The sequence below is a fragment of the Hyaena hyaena genome, unplaced genomic scaffold, assembly GCF_003009895.1.
Source record: "Hyaena hyaena isolate Hyena2069 unplaced genomic scaffold, ASM300989v1 scaffold_808, whole genome shotgun sequence".
In the NCBI taxonomy this organism is placed as follows: Eukaryota; Metazoa; Chordata; class Mammalia; order Carnivora; family Hyaenidae; genus Hyaena; species Hyaena hyaena.
In genome coordinates, this window is record NW_024081437.1 from 612555 (window position 1) to 628899 (window position 16345).

Sequence of the window (16345 nt, forward strand, 5' to 3'; positions counted from 1 at the left end):
GGGGGGACGCATGCCTGCGCTGGCCCCCGCCCCCACCCCGGGCTCCCTGGCCGGGAAGAGGAGGCCTCAGGCTCGGCTGGCCGGACTTGGGCCTGGCCCGTGTGGAGCTGTTGTGGCCTTGAGCCCCGCAGGTCATCAGAGGAGGCAGACAAACAGGAAAACAGGGCCGACGGGCCCGGGGCCTGGTCCTGGGGGGCCCGCAGGCCGTTGCCTCGGGCAGGGGCTGTGCAGGCGTTGGCTGAGCCAGGCCAGGGGCCTGGCACAGGAGGGAAAGGCTGGCGGGAAGGCGGGAGGGGTCCTGGACGCCAAGGACACGACGGGGGGGGGGCAGCCCAGCCTGAAGCCCCTGGCCGGGAAGCCCCCCCTCAGGCCCTCCACGCAGTGTGTTTCTCTGCATCTGTGTCAAGTGTGTGTGCCTTTGTGGGCATACAGCTGTTGCACGCATATGCGTGTGTCTGTGTCTGTGTGTGTGCGCGCGAGAGAGACAGAGAGAGAGACAGAGAGAGAGACAGACAGAGACCTGAAGCCTCCTCCTCCGAGGACAGGTAGCTGCAGGTGGGGGAGGAGGGGAAGGGGGGGGTCCCTGGCCCCCACAGGACCCGGGGAGGAAGCTGGCTCTCACAGGGGCACGTTAAGCCCTGGCTCGAACCGACCCACACCCTCCTTTCCTGTCCCTCATCTCCCGCAGCCCTAATTGAGGAGGGGCGGGCCCTTCGTAGGCCTGGGAGGAGCCAACACTCTACGAAGTGGGGAGTACGCCAGCTCTCACCCCTTCCTCGCCCTGGCCCAAGAGGGTCAGAAGGAGCTTGCCTTGGCAAAGGGGTCAAGCCGTGCCACGCAAAAGCTGTGTGATCTTCAGTCAGCCCCACCCATCTCTGGCCTCAGTTTCCCCACTTATGAAATGGAGCTGAGCGAACTGATCTCCCAGAGCCCCGCCAGACCCAGTCTTCTAGCAAGGTGGGCCCTGTGGGGGCGGGGCAGGCAGGGGTGAGGGGATGGCCAAGCTGAGGACCTGCCTTGGGGGGGCTCCGGCCCTCAGGAGCTGGGGGAAGGAGTCTTGGGGACAGACCTGGGAGGGCAGGGACAGGAAGGGCAGCACAGGAGGCCAGGGGACTACTTCCCGCTGCCACAGGCAAGAGGCCAGGAGAGGCACGTGGGGGAGGGGAGGGAGAGGAAGTCCCCTCCTGGGCAGGTCACTCCCAGAGGCCGGGCTGGGGCGGGGCAGGCGATGGAGAGCAGATCTGAGCTCTGGGGCCACCTTCACGCCTGCCACTGCCCAGCTGCCCGGAGCCCAGACAGCCCAGACAGGTAAGCGGCTTCGAGGGGCCCCGGGGACATGCCGACCTCTCCCCACCCAGCGCCAGCCCTCGGGTGGGCGCGTCTCCTGGCCTCTGTCGGGCCGCGGGGGGAGGCACGGTGCAGGGAACGGTCTGTCCATCTGCTTCAGGTCTTGTGGGCTGCCGAGGTGGGTCCTAGGGCTTGTGTGTCCACGTTAAGCTGCCCGGTGCTGGGAGGGGCACAGCCGGCCCTGAGGTTCGGGTCTGGCTCAGGGGACCAGAGCTCACCAGCCTTGATCTGACTAAGGGTGTACTCCCCACACCTCATCATGGGAACACACACAGACGCAGCTGCACACGGGCTGGATCCCCACCCTCCCGCCCCCACAGACAGGCACCCCTCCACCGTGGCACCTCTCCGGGGGCCCTGGTGTAGAAACTGGGCGGTGGGGCTGGCCCCTCGGATGAGGGGCTGAGTGCAACACCCTGTCTCCTCCAGGCGCTCCAGACAGCTGCCCGAGCCCAACCGTGCTCATGGCATCCAACACGTCTGGTAAGGTTCCAGCCCCTGGGCCCCTACCCATCCCCCCACCAATCCCTCCACTGGGATGAGCCAGGTAGGTTGAGTGGGGTTGGATGAAGCAGAGAAGCCTCTCTTTCAGAGACTTCCTTCACCTGCCAACGTGGGGAGGGGAGGGGATGGCCCTGCGAGCTCACGGGGGAGGGGGATGTTGGGAGACGGGCTGCCCTTCCCCCACGCCCCTCCCCACCGCAAGACGCTTGTGCTCTGCCAGGGGCAGGGAGACTGGAGGGAAGCAGGAGGCACAGGTTGAGGGCTGCTCAGGCCACACTGGCTCCGCCTCTCCAGGTCCCCCTGCACAGCACAAACCCTAACCTGGCCCTCCTCCTCCACCCCTGCCCAGCTGTGCCCCGGCCCCTCTCTGGACCTACTCCACCTGGCAACGGCAGCAAGGAGCTGTCGGACACCCGGGACCCACTACTGGTCCAGGCGGAGTTAGCCCTGCTCTCCACGGTCTTTGTGGCTGTGGCCCTGAGCAATGGCTTGGTGCTGGGCGCCCTGGCGCGCCGGGGCCGGCGGGGTCGCTGGGCGCCCATGCATGTCTTCATCGGCCACTTGTGCCTGGCCGACCTGGCTGTGGCTCTGTTCCAAGTACTGCCCCAGCTGGCGTGGGATGCCACTGACCGCTTCCGTGGGCCTGATGCCCTGTGCCGGGCGGTCAAGTACCTGCAGATGGTGGGCATGTATGCCTCCTCCTACATGATCCTGGCCATGACACTGGACCGCCACCGCGCCATCTGCCGCCCCATGCTGGCATACCGCCACGGAGGCGGAGCTCGCTGGAACCGGCCGGTGCTGGTGGCCTGGGCCTTCTCGCTCATTCTCAGCCTGCCCCAGCTCTTCATCTTCGCCCAGCGTGACGTGGGTGACGGCACTGGGGTGATTGACTGCTGGGCCCGCTTTGTTGAGCCCTGGGGCCTCCGAGCCTATGTCACCTGGATCGCCCTAATGGTGTTTGTGGCACCTGCCCTGGGCATCGCTGCCTGCCAGGTGCTCATCTTCCGCGAGATTCACGCCAGCCTGGTGCCGGGGCCAGCAGAGAGGGCTGGGGGCTGCCGTGGAGGGCGTCGGACAGGCAGTCCCAGTGAGGGGGCCCGGGTGTCGGCAGCCATGGCCAAGACCGTGAGGATGACGCTGGTCATCGTGATTGTGTACGTGCTGTGCTGGGCACCCTTCTTCCTCGTGCAGCTGTGGTCAGCGTGGGACCCGAAGGCGCCCCGGGAAGGTGGGTGTAGCTGTGGCTAGGGCTGCGGGGGGCCGTTCAGGCTTGGCTGCACACGCACTTTCCCCCGCAGGCACATCCAGCCGGGGCCTCCCGAGCGGGCACACGTGCGCTCCCGTGGACAGCCATTCCCTAACAAGCAAGTGGGGTTGCCGCACGGCTGCGCGGGCACTCTCGGCCCCAGCCCAGCCTCTCCCACCCCCACAGGGCCCCCCTTCGTGCTGCTCATGTTGCTGGCCAGCCTCAACAGCTGTACAAACCCCTGGATCTACGCCTCCTTCAGCAGCAGCGTCTCCTCTGAGCTGCGCAGCCTGCTCTGCTGGTCCCGGAGGCGGGCCCCGCCCAGCCCAGGGGCCCCAGACGAGTCCTGCGCCACCGGCAGCTCCTTCCTGGCCAAGGACACTTCCTCCTGAGAAGCCAGGGGGCGCCTTCCTTCTAGCGGCTCTGCGATGCTCAGCTGCCTACCTGGAGCTGGCCCTGGGAGCCCCTGGGAAAAGGGGTCCGTCTGGGAATTGGTTCCGGGACTAAGAGCCAGAGGTCAGCTCTTCGGTGCTGGGTGTGGAGAGGGGCTATGGCGGCGACAGTGGACGCCAGGGTCTGGTGTTGGCACATGGTTCCCACCCTGGCCAGTGCCTGCCCCTGAGGTCCCAGGGAGCCCAGGAGGAAGGAAAGGGGGGAGGGGCCCTCTCTCGCTCCCCCCTCCCCCCCCCTCACGCTTTCCCGAATAAAAGTTCCAGCTCATTTTCCACCCAGTGAGACTCCTCAGATCCGGGTAACAGGGGTTGTAGGGCAGCGTGGAAAGACCCTCTGAGACTGCCTCCCCAACACACACACGCACAGCTCGCACAGGGGAGTCAACGCACAGGTTTTTATAAGTGGTGGCCAGCGCGTGCCCACCTCCACCAGGCTGGCACCCTCAGCTGAGGCCCAGCAGCCCCCAACAAGCCCTCCCCGCAAAGCCCGTGAGGGGCCCGCCCCCGGCCTCCTCCTTCAGCTACCTCCCAAAGGGGCCCAGGCCGGGGCCGGGGCCGGCAGGGGTGTGGTGGGGCGGCTGTACCCTCCCCTGCAGAGGGGACAAGAGCAGGAACCCAGCCCTTGCTGGACAGGCCAGGGAGCAGCACGTCAGTGCTTGAGGGGCGAGTCCAGGCCCTGAGGATGGGACGCTGTGGGTGACGCCAGGGCCCCGGGACCACGGGAGAAGCCTTTGTTCTTGCCAAGGCGGCCGCAGGCTGGAGGCTTCAGGCTGCCGGGTCCGGGGCCAGGGGAGTGGCCGGTCGCCGGCCCGAGGCCCTGGCGGGCGGAGGTCTTTCCCAACAGCTCCTTGAACACGGAGTCCATGGTCTGTGCCACGGCCTGGAGGAGGGTGACAAAGGGAGGGCATCTGGTGGGAGCCGCGCCGCCCGCCCCACCCCGCCCCGCCCCTCCTCCCGCCCCCGGCTCATGCTGCTTCCACCTGAGCCGGAACTGGGCCTTGCTGCCTCTGCTGCTCCGGTGTCCACTTGGATCCAAGTCCTGGGCCACTTTCCTGTCACCACGCCCCTCCTCCCCGCCTGCTTTCCCTTTTGCCACTTTCGGCATGGCGGGCACAGCCACCTCTGGAGACAGCAACTCCTCAGGCCAGCCCTGACGTGGGGACTCCTTTGGCTGAGGCCCAGATCCCCCCTCTTCTTCTCATCCCCACTATCTCCCTGGCCTCCTCGGTCGGTGTCCACCTGCACCCCAGCTGGCCCTGCCCGCGGCCCGCCTCCCCTGGGGGCTCCCGGCTGCCCTCGGCATTAGCGTCCGTGTGGCCTGGCTCACCCCCTGGCCGCCGGGCCACAGCTGGCTCACGTGCAGTTGTGCTGTGTCCTCCCGCTCATGCTGGCCCAGGGCTTCTGTCCCACCCAGCAGCGTTGGGCACGCTCGGCCCATCAGAGTGGGGGCCGGGTCTCCCCACGCCGCACCTACTCTCTCCCCCTGTGAGAACCACCACCCTGCCCGGCTCCCCGGCCTCTCTTCCATCGGTCCCGTTCCTCCTCTTCGGTCCACCAAGTGCCTGCTGCATCATTGCCTGTCACCTATCCTGGCTCTAGACGTCATGCCTGCCCAGGAGTCTCCTGCCCACACTGCTCGCCACTCCCCACTCCCCACTCAAGAACCACGAACCTCCCCACTCCCCACTCAAGAACCTTCCCCCTCCAGGCTCACACCCTGGCTGGCCCGGCCCTCTGTGGACTGTGCTCAGCCAGCTGCTGTGAGGCCAGGAAGGGCAGACTCCAACCTCGGGAGGGAAGAGTTTGGTTCCCTTTTTTTTCTTTTTTAATTTATTTTACATTTATTTAGTTTTTGAAAGACAGAGAGAGACAGAGCACTAACAGGGGAGGGGCAGAGAGAGGGAGACACAGAATCCAAAGCAGGCTCCAGGCTCTGAGCGAGCTGTCTGCAAAGAGCCTGATGCGGGGCTCGAACCCATGAACCGTGAGATCATGACCTGAGCCGAAGTCAGATGCTCAACGGACTGAGCCTCCCAGGCGCCCAAGAGTTTGGTTCCTAAGGGGAGGCCAACTCCCCGCAGCAGAGGTGCCCCCGTCTGCCACACAGCCAGTCCCCGCTCTTACCTTGTCTATCTCCACGTATCGCTCCGGGGACGTGGGGACCAAGCAGTGCCGTCTGTGCCCAGAGGGACCCCCAGGTGTGCCCAGAGGGGCCTCAGGTGGGGCGCATGGCTCTGGCCTGCTGGCCAGAAGGGAGGGGGAACAGTGAGGCTGGCCCGGTGGGTCCCTTCTGTCCTCCTGCGGCGCCCCTCAGCTGCAAGGCTGTCGCCCACTGGGCCCCCGTCCGCGTGGCCACAGCCAGACCCCAGCCCCTTCTGACCTGGCCCGGCACTCGCCGGCCGAGGTGAGCAAGTGGGGGCCACCACAGCGAGTCTTCCCGAGGAACCACCTTTCTCTTGCTCACCGGTGGACAAAGTCCGCGGCCAGGAGGACGTCTGGACTGCTCAGCGGCTCCCCCGCAGCCTGTGGCCCCTGGCCGGCCACGTGCTTCTCTGCACTGGGGTCAGAGGGACAGCCTGTTGGGGGCCGGCGGGCTCGGTGGTGGGTGCCCCGGGCAAGGGGAAGCTAGGACGCGGGGCAGGGGCCGGGCCGAAACCCTGGCTGACCGAGCGGCGGCCCACTCACCCCGCGGGCAGCGTGATGTACTTGTGCGGAATGAGTCCCCGGGCGCCAGCGCGCTCGCCCCGCCACCAGTCGCCCGAGGCCCGCTCGAGCAGCCGCAGCACGTCCCCGCGCTGGAAGCTCAGCTCCTGGGCTGTGCGGCCCGTGTAGGCGAAGCAGGCCACGGCCTCCACGACCCCCTCCGGGTCTGGGGAGAAAAGGAGGTCTGAGCTGGGAGGTGGAGTGGGCGCTCAGGCCCGAGACGAGGCCAGGCCCTCCTCATTTCGCAACCCCCCCCCCCCCACTCACTGTCCTCCTGGGCCGGGGTCCCGGCTTCCAGCTCCTGCTCGTTCTCCCCGGCCAGGCCCTCCAGGCTGGCGTCCCTGAGGTCAGAGCGAGGCGTCTGAGTAGGCGAGGGGGCTCCCCCGTGCCGCGCCACCGAACCCGGCTCAAAGAGAGCATACCCCAGGCAGCTGGTGGCAGGCGGCGCCATGCACTTCTCGTAGACCGGGCCTGGCAGCACGGCCACGGCGGGGAACACCCTCGACGGCTGCACGATGAGCGTCTGCACCAGCTGGTTCACGCGGCCCTGCAGCGCCACCGGGTCCTGCCCCGCGGGCACCGGCAGCAGCGTCGGCCCGAAGCACACGGCCAGGTTGTAGGGGTCCATCATGTTCTCGTCGCTGTACTGAGCCAGGCTGCGGGCGCACGTGGGTCAGGGGCAGCGGGCTCCCCGCCCGGCGTCCCCCGCACCCCCGTGGGCAGCCCTCCTCGTCCCCTAAGGAGCACTCACTGGTTGAGGAAGGTGAAGAGGTAGCGGAGGACCACCAGCACCGGTCCGGGCAGCCGGGCCAACAGCTGGCTCACGAGCTCCGCCCGCTCCGCCCCGGCCTCCAGCTCTGTGGCCCAGGCCGCCGCCCGAGGAAAGGAGCGCGTGAGTATGACCGCGGCCAGCGGAAAGCGGCCCCCGCTCCACCCGCCCCCCGCCAGCCGGGCCCAGGCCCTGGCCTCACCCGCAGAAGCCAGCAAGTCTCTGAACAGGTCCGGTGGGAAGAGCGGGGGGTCCAGGCTGCGGAAGTAGAGCTTCAGCACCCCTGCTACGGAGTCCAGGTCGTGGGCCGTGCAGCCTTCCACTAGTGGGTCCTCCCCTGAGGGTGACCGAGAGAGCGGAGGGCCGATCGCAGCAGCTCTGGCCAGCGCCCCACCCCCACCCCGTCCTGCCGGTCCCTACCTCGCTCGAAAGCGTCTCGGATCTCTGAGACCCGGAGCTGGGCACCCGACACCCGGAAGATGCCCTCGTGCTGCAAGCCTGAGGGAGGACAAGAGCGGATGCGTGCCGAGGCCCATCCCCAGGCTCGGGCGCCGGGGGCTGAGCGCCAGGCCGGCAGTAGGCGGGCCCGGGGGTCGCTTACCGTTCAGGTTAATGAAGCGGACACAGCTCTCCACCACCAGAGGCACGGGCTGGCCTGAGCTCTGGGAACAGAGAGGGCGTTCGCTTCACTGTCCTTCCTCGTCATCTGCTCCCTTGTAAGTTTTCTCTTAACAACCCGTTACGGCTATTGGCATGCGGTGTGGCATGCGGTGTGTGACAGTCGCTCCCAGGTGTCTGACGGCCCTGCTGCCATTTTAGGCCTTAACACTATTTGCTGTTTATTGTGGGCGGGTAAAAGCTCAACCAAATTCTGTATGTTGACCGGGAATCAGGTGACATTGTGCAACTCAAATTTGTTCACCGAAGGAGTCCTTTGGTTCTTTTCAATACGTGCAAAGCGTGTAATCACGTCATTAAAAAAAGGCTACAGCGCTAGCTCTTCTCTTCGCACCTTTCTGGCTGCCTTCATTTCGGTGTCCAGGATCCCCGGTACCACACTAGCCACAAGTGGGGTTTATGGGCTCAACTCCCCACGGGCTCCTGCCTGAGGCTCTCTGTACATGCCTGTTACTAGTGAAGGATGTTCCCTTCCCTCAGGGAAGGCCGGACAAAGGCCCATCCAGGAAGGGGCAGTTGGCCATTGGTCGGCAGTGGGGGACACTGGGGCCCCAGGCCTGCACGCAGCTGCATCGTGAGGCAGGGCCGGTACCTGGATAAACTTCTCCATGTCTCCCCCGAAGAGTTTCTGGTTATACTGGGAGCTGGGGCGGGGCTGGCGGCTCTTCTGGAGTTTTCTCTGTGTGTACTGGGTCCTGTGGTGAACGGAAGCTGGCTCTGAGGGCAGGGGGCATGGAGAACAGGATGTCCCAGCCCTTAGCCCAGGCAAACGGGGCCCTGGAACCCATGAGGTATTCCAGAACCCGGTGGGCAAAGTGGAAAATTGAAGCCATAGAACAATGCGCAGAGAGCTGGGCCCCGGGAGGTGGGGGGGGGGGCGGGCGCGCAGACTGCCGCCTGGCCCCCATGGCGCACCGACTCCTCCGGACCAGCCGTGCAGGAAGCACTCACCAACACACCTCCCGCTGCTCCTTGTCACCTGGGGAGGAGAAAACATTGCCGTGCGTCTCAGGCCAGGAGGTCCTCAACGCCCCGCACAGAGAAAGGCACGGCCTGAAGGTCAAGGGTGGCGCAAGATACGGGCTCAGGGCAGGTGGCGCTCCGGGCCCCGGGGGTGGGGAGGGAGCGGCCGAGGGCCAGGACAGGGGCCCACCTCGCTGAATGGCCTCCTGCAGCTTCTCATGCTTGGCCTGCAGCTTGGCAAGGATGCTTCGCCCACTCAGGTATTCCTGCAGCTTCTGGGAAGCCCCAAGAAGAGCCCGGAGCTGTAATCCCCGCTCTGGGCCCCTCCCACGCCCTGCCCCTGCCCCCCCAGCCGCACCCTCCGCACCGCACCGTGATGTAGAAGGTCTCGGTCTCCTGCTGCTGGCCCCGCCTGCGGCCAGCCTGCCGAGGACCCGGATCCGAGCTGGTGGACTTGAGGGACTCGGTGGAAGGGCTGGCTTGGAAAGAGTCAAGCACGTCTCCATCTTCCGATGCCACCACCACCTCCAGCAAGGCCTGCAGTGTGGCCTTCAGAGTCTTGCTCACCTGGGGCGGGGACGGCACCAGGGGAGGAAGAAATGGGTGCAACCAAGGGACCGGAAATGCAAGTCAGAAAGAAAGGGGAGTGGGGTCCACGGCCACCTGGCTCCACGTCTTCAGTCCCGTGTCCCCTCCCTGAGCCGCAGCACTCATACCTCCTCCGTCTCGATGGTCTGTCGGTCCAGGCGGCTCTGGATATTCTGGGCTCTGGGCAGAATCTCATCCCGCAGCTCCATCTCCACCTGGAGCTCAGCCACCTGTGTAGGGCAGCGTCCAGGGGACTGAGGGCTGAGCCTGGGGACAGAAAGCTCAGACGTGGAAGTGGGGCTGGGCAGTGGGCACGAGGGAGGCATGCACGTTTCCACTGCCTCGGTGGCTGCTGTCCAGGGCCACCGCTTCTCACCCCGCGCTACAGCCACTCCGGAAGGCGGCCAGGGCACGCATTGTGAAGACACTCACGGCAGCACCACGCATAACAGCCCAGGGACAGAAGCGGCCTGGTGTGTAGCAGTGGGGGAAGGTTAAGCAAGCCTGCCACATCTGGACAGCGTAATGTCATTCAGCCACAAAAACGAATGCCGTCCTGGCCGATCCACGCTACAATGCAGGTGAACCCTGAGGCCATTGCACAAAGTGAAAGAAGCCAGACACAAAAGGCACATATGGTACCACGTACATGCAATGTCCAGAAGAGACAAATCCACAGAGACAGGAAGTAGATGAGTGAGGGGCACCTGCGGGGCTCAGTCGGCGGAGCATCCGACTCTTGATTTCGGCTCAGGTCATGATCTCACGGTTTGTGAGTTGGAGCCCCGCGTGGGGCTCTGCGCTGAAAGTGCGGTGCCTGCTTGGGATTCTCCCTCTCCCTCTCTTTCTGCCCCTCCCCGGCTCTCTTGTATACTCTCTCTCCCAAAAATAAACATTAAAAGAAAAACCACTTCATAAAGAGAACAAAAAGTCACACAGTGAGATGAGTGGGTTGCTTGGGACTGGGGAAAGGGAGTGGGGGGTAACTGCTGAATGGGTCCAAAGCTTCTTTTTAAGGGTGAACACGTTTTGGAATGAGATAGTGGTGATGGGTGCATTAACTCTGCAAATATTCTAGAACCCACTGAATTGCACACTTTAAACGGATGGATTACACGGTATGTGATTCATACCTCAATTAAAGCAGCTTATTATTTTTTAAATTTATTTATTGTGAGACGGGGGTGGGGATAGGGAGGAGCAGAAAGAGAAGCAGACAGAATCCCAAGCAATCATTTGCGCTGTCAGCACAGAGCCTGACTTGGGGCTCGAAGTCACAAACCGTGAGATCATGACCTGAGCCGAAGTCGGACGCTCAACCGACTGAGCCCCCCGGGAGCCCTCTGGAAGAGAGAGATGCACACTTGCGTGCACCGAAGGAGGATTCGGGGCAACCAGAAGGAGGAAGCAAGCCAAGTGTCTATCAACGGGTGATCTGATAAGCAAAACGTGATCTGTCCTTAGAATAGAACGTTATGCAGCCTTAAAAAGAAAGGAGATCCTGGGGCACCTGGGTAGCTCAGTCAGTTAAGCACCAGGCTCTTGATTTTGGCTCAGGTCACGACTGCACAGTCCATGGGATTGAGCCCGGAATTGCACCCTGCGGTGACAGCATGGAGCCTGCTTGGGATTCTCAGCCTCTCTCTCTGCCCCTCCTTAGCTCAAGCTCTTTCTCTCTCTCTCTCTCTCTCTCAAAATAAGAAAACTTTTTTTTTTTTTTAAAAGAAAGAAAGGTGGGGCACCTGGGTGGCTCAGTCAGTGGAGCGTCCTAACCTGGACTCAGGTCATGATCTCATGGTTCATGTGTTCAGGTCCCATATCGGACTCGCTGCTGACAGCACAGAGTTCGCTTCAGATCCTCTGTCCCCCTCTCTCTGCCCCTCCCCCACTTGTGCTCGCTCAAAAAAAAGGAGTTCCTGTCACAGGCTACAACATGCATGAACCTTGAGGACACTATGCTGAACGAAACCAGCAAATCACAATAGACAAATACAGGGTGATCCCCCTGGTATGAGTGATCTAGAGCAGTCTAGCTCGAGATCTAAATTCATAGAGGCTGGAAGTAGGATGGCGGGGGCGGGGTGCTGGGGAGGGGGAGTTAGCGTCTAATGGGGACAGAGCTTGGTTTGGGAAGATGGACAGTGGGGACGTTTACACAACAATGTGAAAGTGCTTTGGGGCGCCTGGGTGGCTTAGTCGGTTAAGCGTCCGACTTTCGCTTAGGTCATGATCTCGCGGTTCGTGGGTTCGAGCCCCGCGTCGGGCTCTGTGCTGACTGCCAGCTCAGAGCCTGGAGCCTGTTTCAGAGTCTGTGTCTCCCTCTCTCTCTGACCCTCCCCTGCTCACGCTGTCTCTCTCTCTCTCTCTCTCTCTCCTAGAAATAAATAAAAAACATTTAAAAAAATTAAAAAAAAAAAAAAAAAAGAAAGTGCTTAATGCCACTGAGTATCACACTTCCGAATGGTTAAAATGGGGACACCTGGCTGGCTCCGTTGGTAGAGCAAGTGACTCTCGATACACACACACACACACACACACACACACACACACACACACTTGTGGTAAATCTCATGCATATTTTACCATAAAAATAAAATTAAAAACTCTACCCAGGCCCTAGGGGACATTGACATTAGAAGACCCTCCCCCCAAACCCATACAATTAGCAGAAAACTAGAGATTTGCCCTCCGGAAGGGATAAGTCAGAGGGATTCTGGACCTAGGGACAGTAGTCACAGCTAAGGAAGGGGACAAAACTTCCTAGTAATGAGAAAGAATAAAGCAGCCGCTGCCGTCGGGAGCGGCCCAGATGGGACTGGGTGCCTACTGAACATAAGGCCTGTCACACAGCATCAGCATCAGACAAGGTCACTGTGTGACCACGACAGAGGAAGACCAAAGCAAGACCACTCCACAAGGACATGTGGGTGCAGATCGAAACAAGACCTGTCCAAGCCACAAGAAGAGTCACACCTCCTTCTGTTCAGGCTACTACAGGCAACTGCGACCCTTCCCCCTTCCCCCGACCTCTTACCTCCTAGATGACATTTATGAACACATCCAATCAGAGCTACACCTGCTTCCTCACAGTGTCTAGGCCAGAGCCAGGTCTCTCCCCCAGATGCCCTAATCTCAGCCCAAGTCCTGCTGACCCTTTTGAGCACCCTCTTACCAGGATGCTGGCCCACTCCCCACCATCGGGGACTCCCTCAAAGCAATGGTCTGAGCCCCTGAGGGGAAGCCCCCTGTTGACAAGCTCTGTTTGTGCACATCAAATATATTTTTCAAAATGTATTATTATTATTATTATTTATTTTTGAAAGAGAGCAAGTGGGGGAGGGGCAGAGAGAGAGGGAGACAGAATCCCAAGCAGGCCCCAAGCTGTCCGCACAGAGCCCAACCCGGGGCTTGAACTCATGAACCGTGAGAGCATGACCCGAGCTGAAACCAAGAGCGGACACTTAACTGCCCGAGCACGTCAAATACCTAACCCACCTCTCAGTACTTCCTCTTAAATATGAACTGACGGCCAAGAATTGCCAGCCATTTGAGGGAAGCTCTAAAATGAAAGAGAAAGATAAAAGCAAGCTTTTTTTTTTTTTAAAAACTGCAAGAAAACAGAAAATGCAGGGAGCAGAGAAAAATGTCAAGAGAACAAAAATGACCGTTTCAGAATGATTTGAGAAGATATTATATCCGTAAACAAAACAACATAGGGTTATTTAAAATTGGAATTTGGAAAACAAAACAGAACTCTTAGAAACAAAAACTGTGAAAGTCAATTGTTTTAAAAAGTCCATGAGGGGTTGAGGAAATCACCTCCCTTGAGGAAGCAGAATTAAAAGGAATAGAGTTTGGGGAATAGGAAAGAGAAAAGGTAAGAAAATTAGAGCCTCAACCCATGAGGTCCAACAACCAGTTACAAGAATTCCTGAAAGTGAGAAACAAGAAAGTTGAGGAGAGGAAGCGATCAAAGAAATAATACGAGCCCTAAACCTCAGGGCCATTTTACAGTGACAGCACCCAGCAGTCGTCCAGCACCGCGAAGGAAACAGGGTCCCGGAGGAACATCAGTGTGCAATTTTACAAGGGGGAAAGAGACTCCTAAAAGCTTCAGGGAGAAAACTTGCAGGTCACACGCAAGGATTGGAAATCAGAATGACATTGGGCTTCTCACATACGGCACTGAAAGCCTAGAGCGGTGCCCTTACCAGTCTAAAGGGAAAATTGTTTTCAGCCCTGAATTCTATATCCAGCCAAACTACCAATCCATTTCAAGGAGAAAATGGAGGCATTTTCAGACAAGCAGAGTCCCAGATTGCCTGCGACGGTGGGCAGAGGGTGAGGAGAGGGTGGCCCGACTCAGCACTAGCCGGCCCTGGGAGGAAGTCGGTAGAAGAGCAACTAGCGGGCTGCTGTGCAAGTTGAATGCAGGGAGGGAAGCCCCAGAAACAACAGCTAGAACACTGGGAAGTGGCTGTTTCTGGGGAGTGGAACTGGGAACAGAAAGGGTGAGTCAGAGAACTGCTATGTGGCATCGTAAGCCTTGAGTAACATTTGACTTTTTCAACTGTGACTCGGATCAAAATACAGAGTGAATATGAATAGCTAAGAACTCCGTGTAACCCCAGGCCATCAGTGCCCTCCAGGATAAACTGGTAGAGGAAAAAATAGCTCAGAGAGCAGTAAAAAGACCCTAGCTGTATTCTCCAGCTGGTGTGGTTCATTTCCCTTCAACCTCGCATCACGAAATGTCTAAAACATGCAGAACATTTGGAGGAATACATGGACAACCATATACCCACCTAGTACCTGGTGATGTTTTTGCTGTGTCTGTGCTGGTGGGGATGTGTGGGTTCATTGGCTGAACTGCAGAAGTGAGCTGCACAAGTTTGCTCGCTTCAAATGCCAAGAGGCCAGGGGTGCCTGGGTGGCTCAGTCGGTAAAGCATCCGACTTCGGCTCAGGTCATGATCTCGCGGTTCGTGGGTTCGAGCCCCGCGTCGGGCTCTGCGCTGACTGCCAGCTCGGAGCCTGGAGCCTGTTTCAGATTCTGTGTCTCCCTCTCTCTCTCTGACCCTCCCCTTCTCATGCTGTCTCTCTCTCAGAAATAAATTTTTAAAAACAACAAAAAACATCAAGTGCAAGTGGCCAAACCGAAGGGGAGCCTCGCTGGCCTCGAGGTCATGGAATGAGGGCCTGAGCAGTCAGCTGCATGCAGGAGTCGCGATTCCTTAGCCAGGTGCAACTCCTCTGACGGAACCACCGAGACAACAAAGACCAGACAGCACAGAGCCCATTGCATCGGTGCCTGGGGCCTGAGGGGCAGGGGCTGGGGCCCTCACCTCGTCTCCCTCGTGGGGCTGGTAATCAAAACGTAGTGGGGGACAGAAGGCAGCTGCGTGCACCTCTAGCACTTTGGCCTTGTCGCCCGGAGGATCTAGGGCCTCCACTGCCTCTTCCAGGCTGCCCAGGCCCTGCATCTGGGAGGCCTGGGTGCGGGTCTCAGCGGCCGTGTAGGTTCGGAGCACCTGGCCCAGGGCTAAGTGGAATCCCGTGTCACAGCACTGGGGAAGAAGCAAGGACGCGGCTCAGGTGGGCCCCGGGGCACGGGGCATCGGGCCCAGCCTGCCCGCCCGGCACTCACGTCCATGAGATCCAAGACGTCGTGCAAGTAGTAGTTGCTGACGGCAGCATTGACGCTGGCCAGGCTGAGCAGGTACTCGTTCCGGGCCTTCGTGCACTTGAGTTTGTGCTCCAAGAACTTGGCCTGACGCTGCTCAAGAGCACACAAGTACACCAGGGTCACCTACTTGGCCAGCCGGCCGGCCCCCATCTCAGGCCTTCCGTGAGATCTCCACTTCCGCACCCCCTCCGTGTGCGGACCTCTGGCCCTCATGGCCCACGGGCCCCTCAAACGAAATGTTCCAGAAGTCCCAATGTCCCCCCACTGCCCCACCCTGTCATGCACAACCTTGGACCGGCAACCCCAAGTGCGCCTCAGCAGCTCCTGGCTCGGCGCCTCCCCATACTTTCAGGGGCCACCTCAAACGTCCCCCCCCCCCACCGCGTCCGCCGATCACCCACGCCATGTCCCCTCTGCAAGCTGACGGCACCGTGGGAGGCCGGGGAGCGGGGGGGGGGGGGCGGGGGGAGGTTTCGCGCAGCTGTGGGGCTGGGTGGGAGGGAAGGCTCGGGAGCACCAAAGCTCTCTGGACTCCAGCTGGGTAGGGGAGGGCTGGGAGCACAGGGACACTGTTCTCCTGTCCCCGCGTCTACCTCCCCAGCTTGAGGAGCTGTCCGAAGCCAGCAGAGCTGACCAGAGCTGTGTGGCTGTCCTCTCCCCAGCCCGCTGTTCTCCATCCACGCGCCACCTCCCAGCAGGCCCCAGGGAGGGCCAGGGACCCGCGGGGACAAAGGCCAGAACCAGAGCCTTCGAAGACGGGCGCCCCCCAGGCCCACCTTTTCCACCAGCCGTCCTCCCTTCTTGACGGAGGTCTTGCGGACAGGGCCCGCCTCACTGGCGGCCGCGGTAGCGGTGGCGGCTGTCCGGCCCGCCCGCTTCTCCTCCTGCCGCTCAGCTTCCCGGAGCTTGGCCTCAGCATTCACGCTCTCCATGTGGTACACGTGGTACGTCTTCTTCGCCTGCGGGGAGGACCAAGGCCAAGCCGCGCTGCTGAAGGCCACGGTCACAGCCAGGCCTCCCCCTCCTCCCCCTGGGCCATCTGGGATTCGGACCCAGGAGCTAGCCAATCCCATGTGAGCGCTCGGCCCAACCACCTCGTGCCCAGAGCAGAGAGAGGGCTGTGCCTGCGGTCCCCAAACCCCAGCTCTCTCCTGGGCACTCGTTCCTCTTCCTCGAGCCTGGCTCGGGGCGGTGTGATATGGCTGGGGACGGCCAGCTCCTGCAGCGGCTTCCACAGCAGCGGGCCCGGCCCCGTCCTCACCGTCTGAAGCTCCGACACCACCTCCAGGAGCTCCTCTTGCAGCTGCTGCTCCAGATCCTTGCTCTGAGGACGAGAGTGTGACCACAGCACCGCCCCAGCACTGCAGCTGCAGACCCGGGGCGGGGGGCGGCGGGGGGGGGGGGGGC

The 16345-nt window shown here is 61.4% G+C and overlaps 2 protein-coding genes across 2 annotated transcripts in view; one reads left to right on the forward strand and one right to left on the reverse strand.

Annotated features, from left to right (window-relative positions):
- Window positions 1-1278: 1278 nt before the first annotated feature.
- Window positions 1279-3102, forward strand: AVPR2 (arginine vasopressin receptor 2). Its single transcript, XM_039219288.1, has 3 exons — window positions 1279-1308; window positions 1777-1830; window positions 2201-3102. The coding sequence occupies exons 2-3, from the start codon at window positions 1812-1814 to the stop codon at window positions 3100-3102; spliced, it is 921 nt and encodes a 306-aa protein (XP_039075219.1). The 5' UTR covers window positions 1279-1308; window positions 1777-1811.
- Window positions 3103-3932: 830 nt separating this feature from the next.
- Window positions 3933-16345, reverse strand: part of ARHGAP4 (Rho GTPase activating protein 4) — a 17220-nt gene continuing 4807 nt past the window's right edge. Inside the window, exons 3-21 of the mRNA XM_039219276.1 lie at window positions 16200-16305; window positions 15715-15897; window positions 14900-15028; window positions 14598-14819; window positions 9382-9483; window positions 9038-9232; window positions 8856-8940; window positions 8654-8681; window positions 8295-8397; window positions 7626-7686; window positions 7445-7522; window positions 7227-7361; window positions 7007-7112; window positions 6678-6911; window positions 6523-6596; window positions 6238-6421; window positions 6017-6109; window positions 5677-5791; window positions 3933-4432 (exon numbers count right to left, since the gene is read on the reverse strand). Coding sequence (XP_039075207.1) covers window positions 4202-4432; window positions 5677-5791; window positions 6017-6109; window positions 6238-6421; window positions 6523-6596; window positions 6678-6911; window positions 7007-7112; window positions 7227-7361; window positions 7445-7522; window positions 7626-7686; window positions 8295-8397; window positions 8654-8681; window positions 8856-8940; window positions 9038-9232; window positions 9382-9483; window positions 14598-14819; window positions 14900-15028; window positions 15715-15897; window positions 16200-16305 — 2464 coding nt within the window. The 3' untranslated portion in view covers window positions 3933-4201. The remainder of the gene's footprint in view (window positions 4433-5676; window positions 5792-6016; window positions 6110-6237; window positions 6422-6522; window positions 6597-6677; window positions 6912-7006; window positions 7113-7226; window positions 7362-7444; window positions 7523-7625; window positions 7687-8294; window positions 8398-8653; window positions 8682-8855; window positions 8941-9037; window positions 9233-9381; window positions 9484-14597; window positions 14820-14899; window positions 15029-15714; window positions 15898-16199; window positions 16306-16345) is intronic.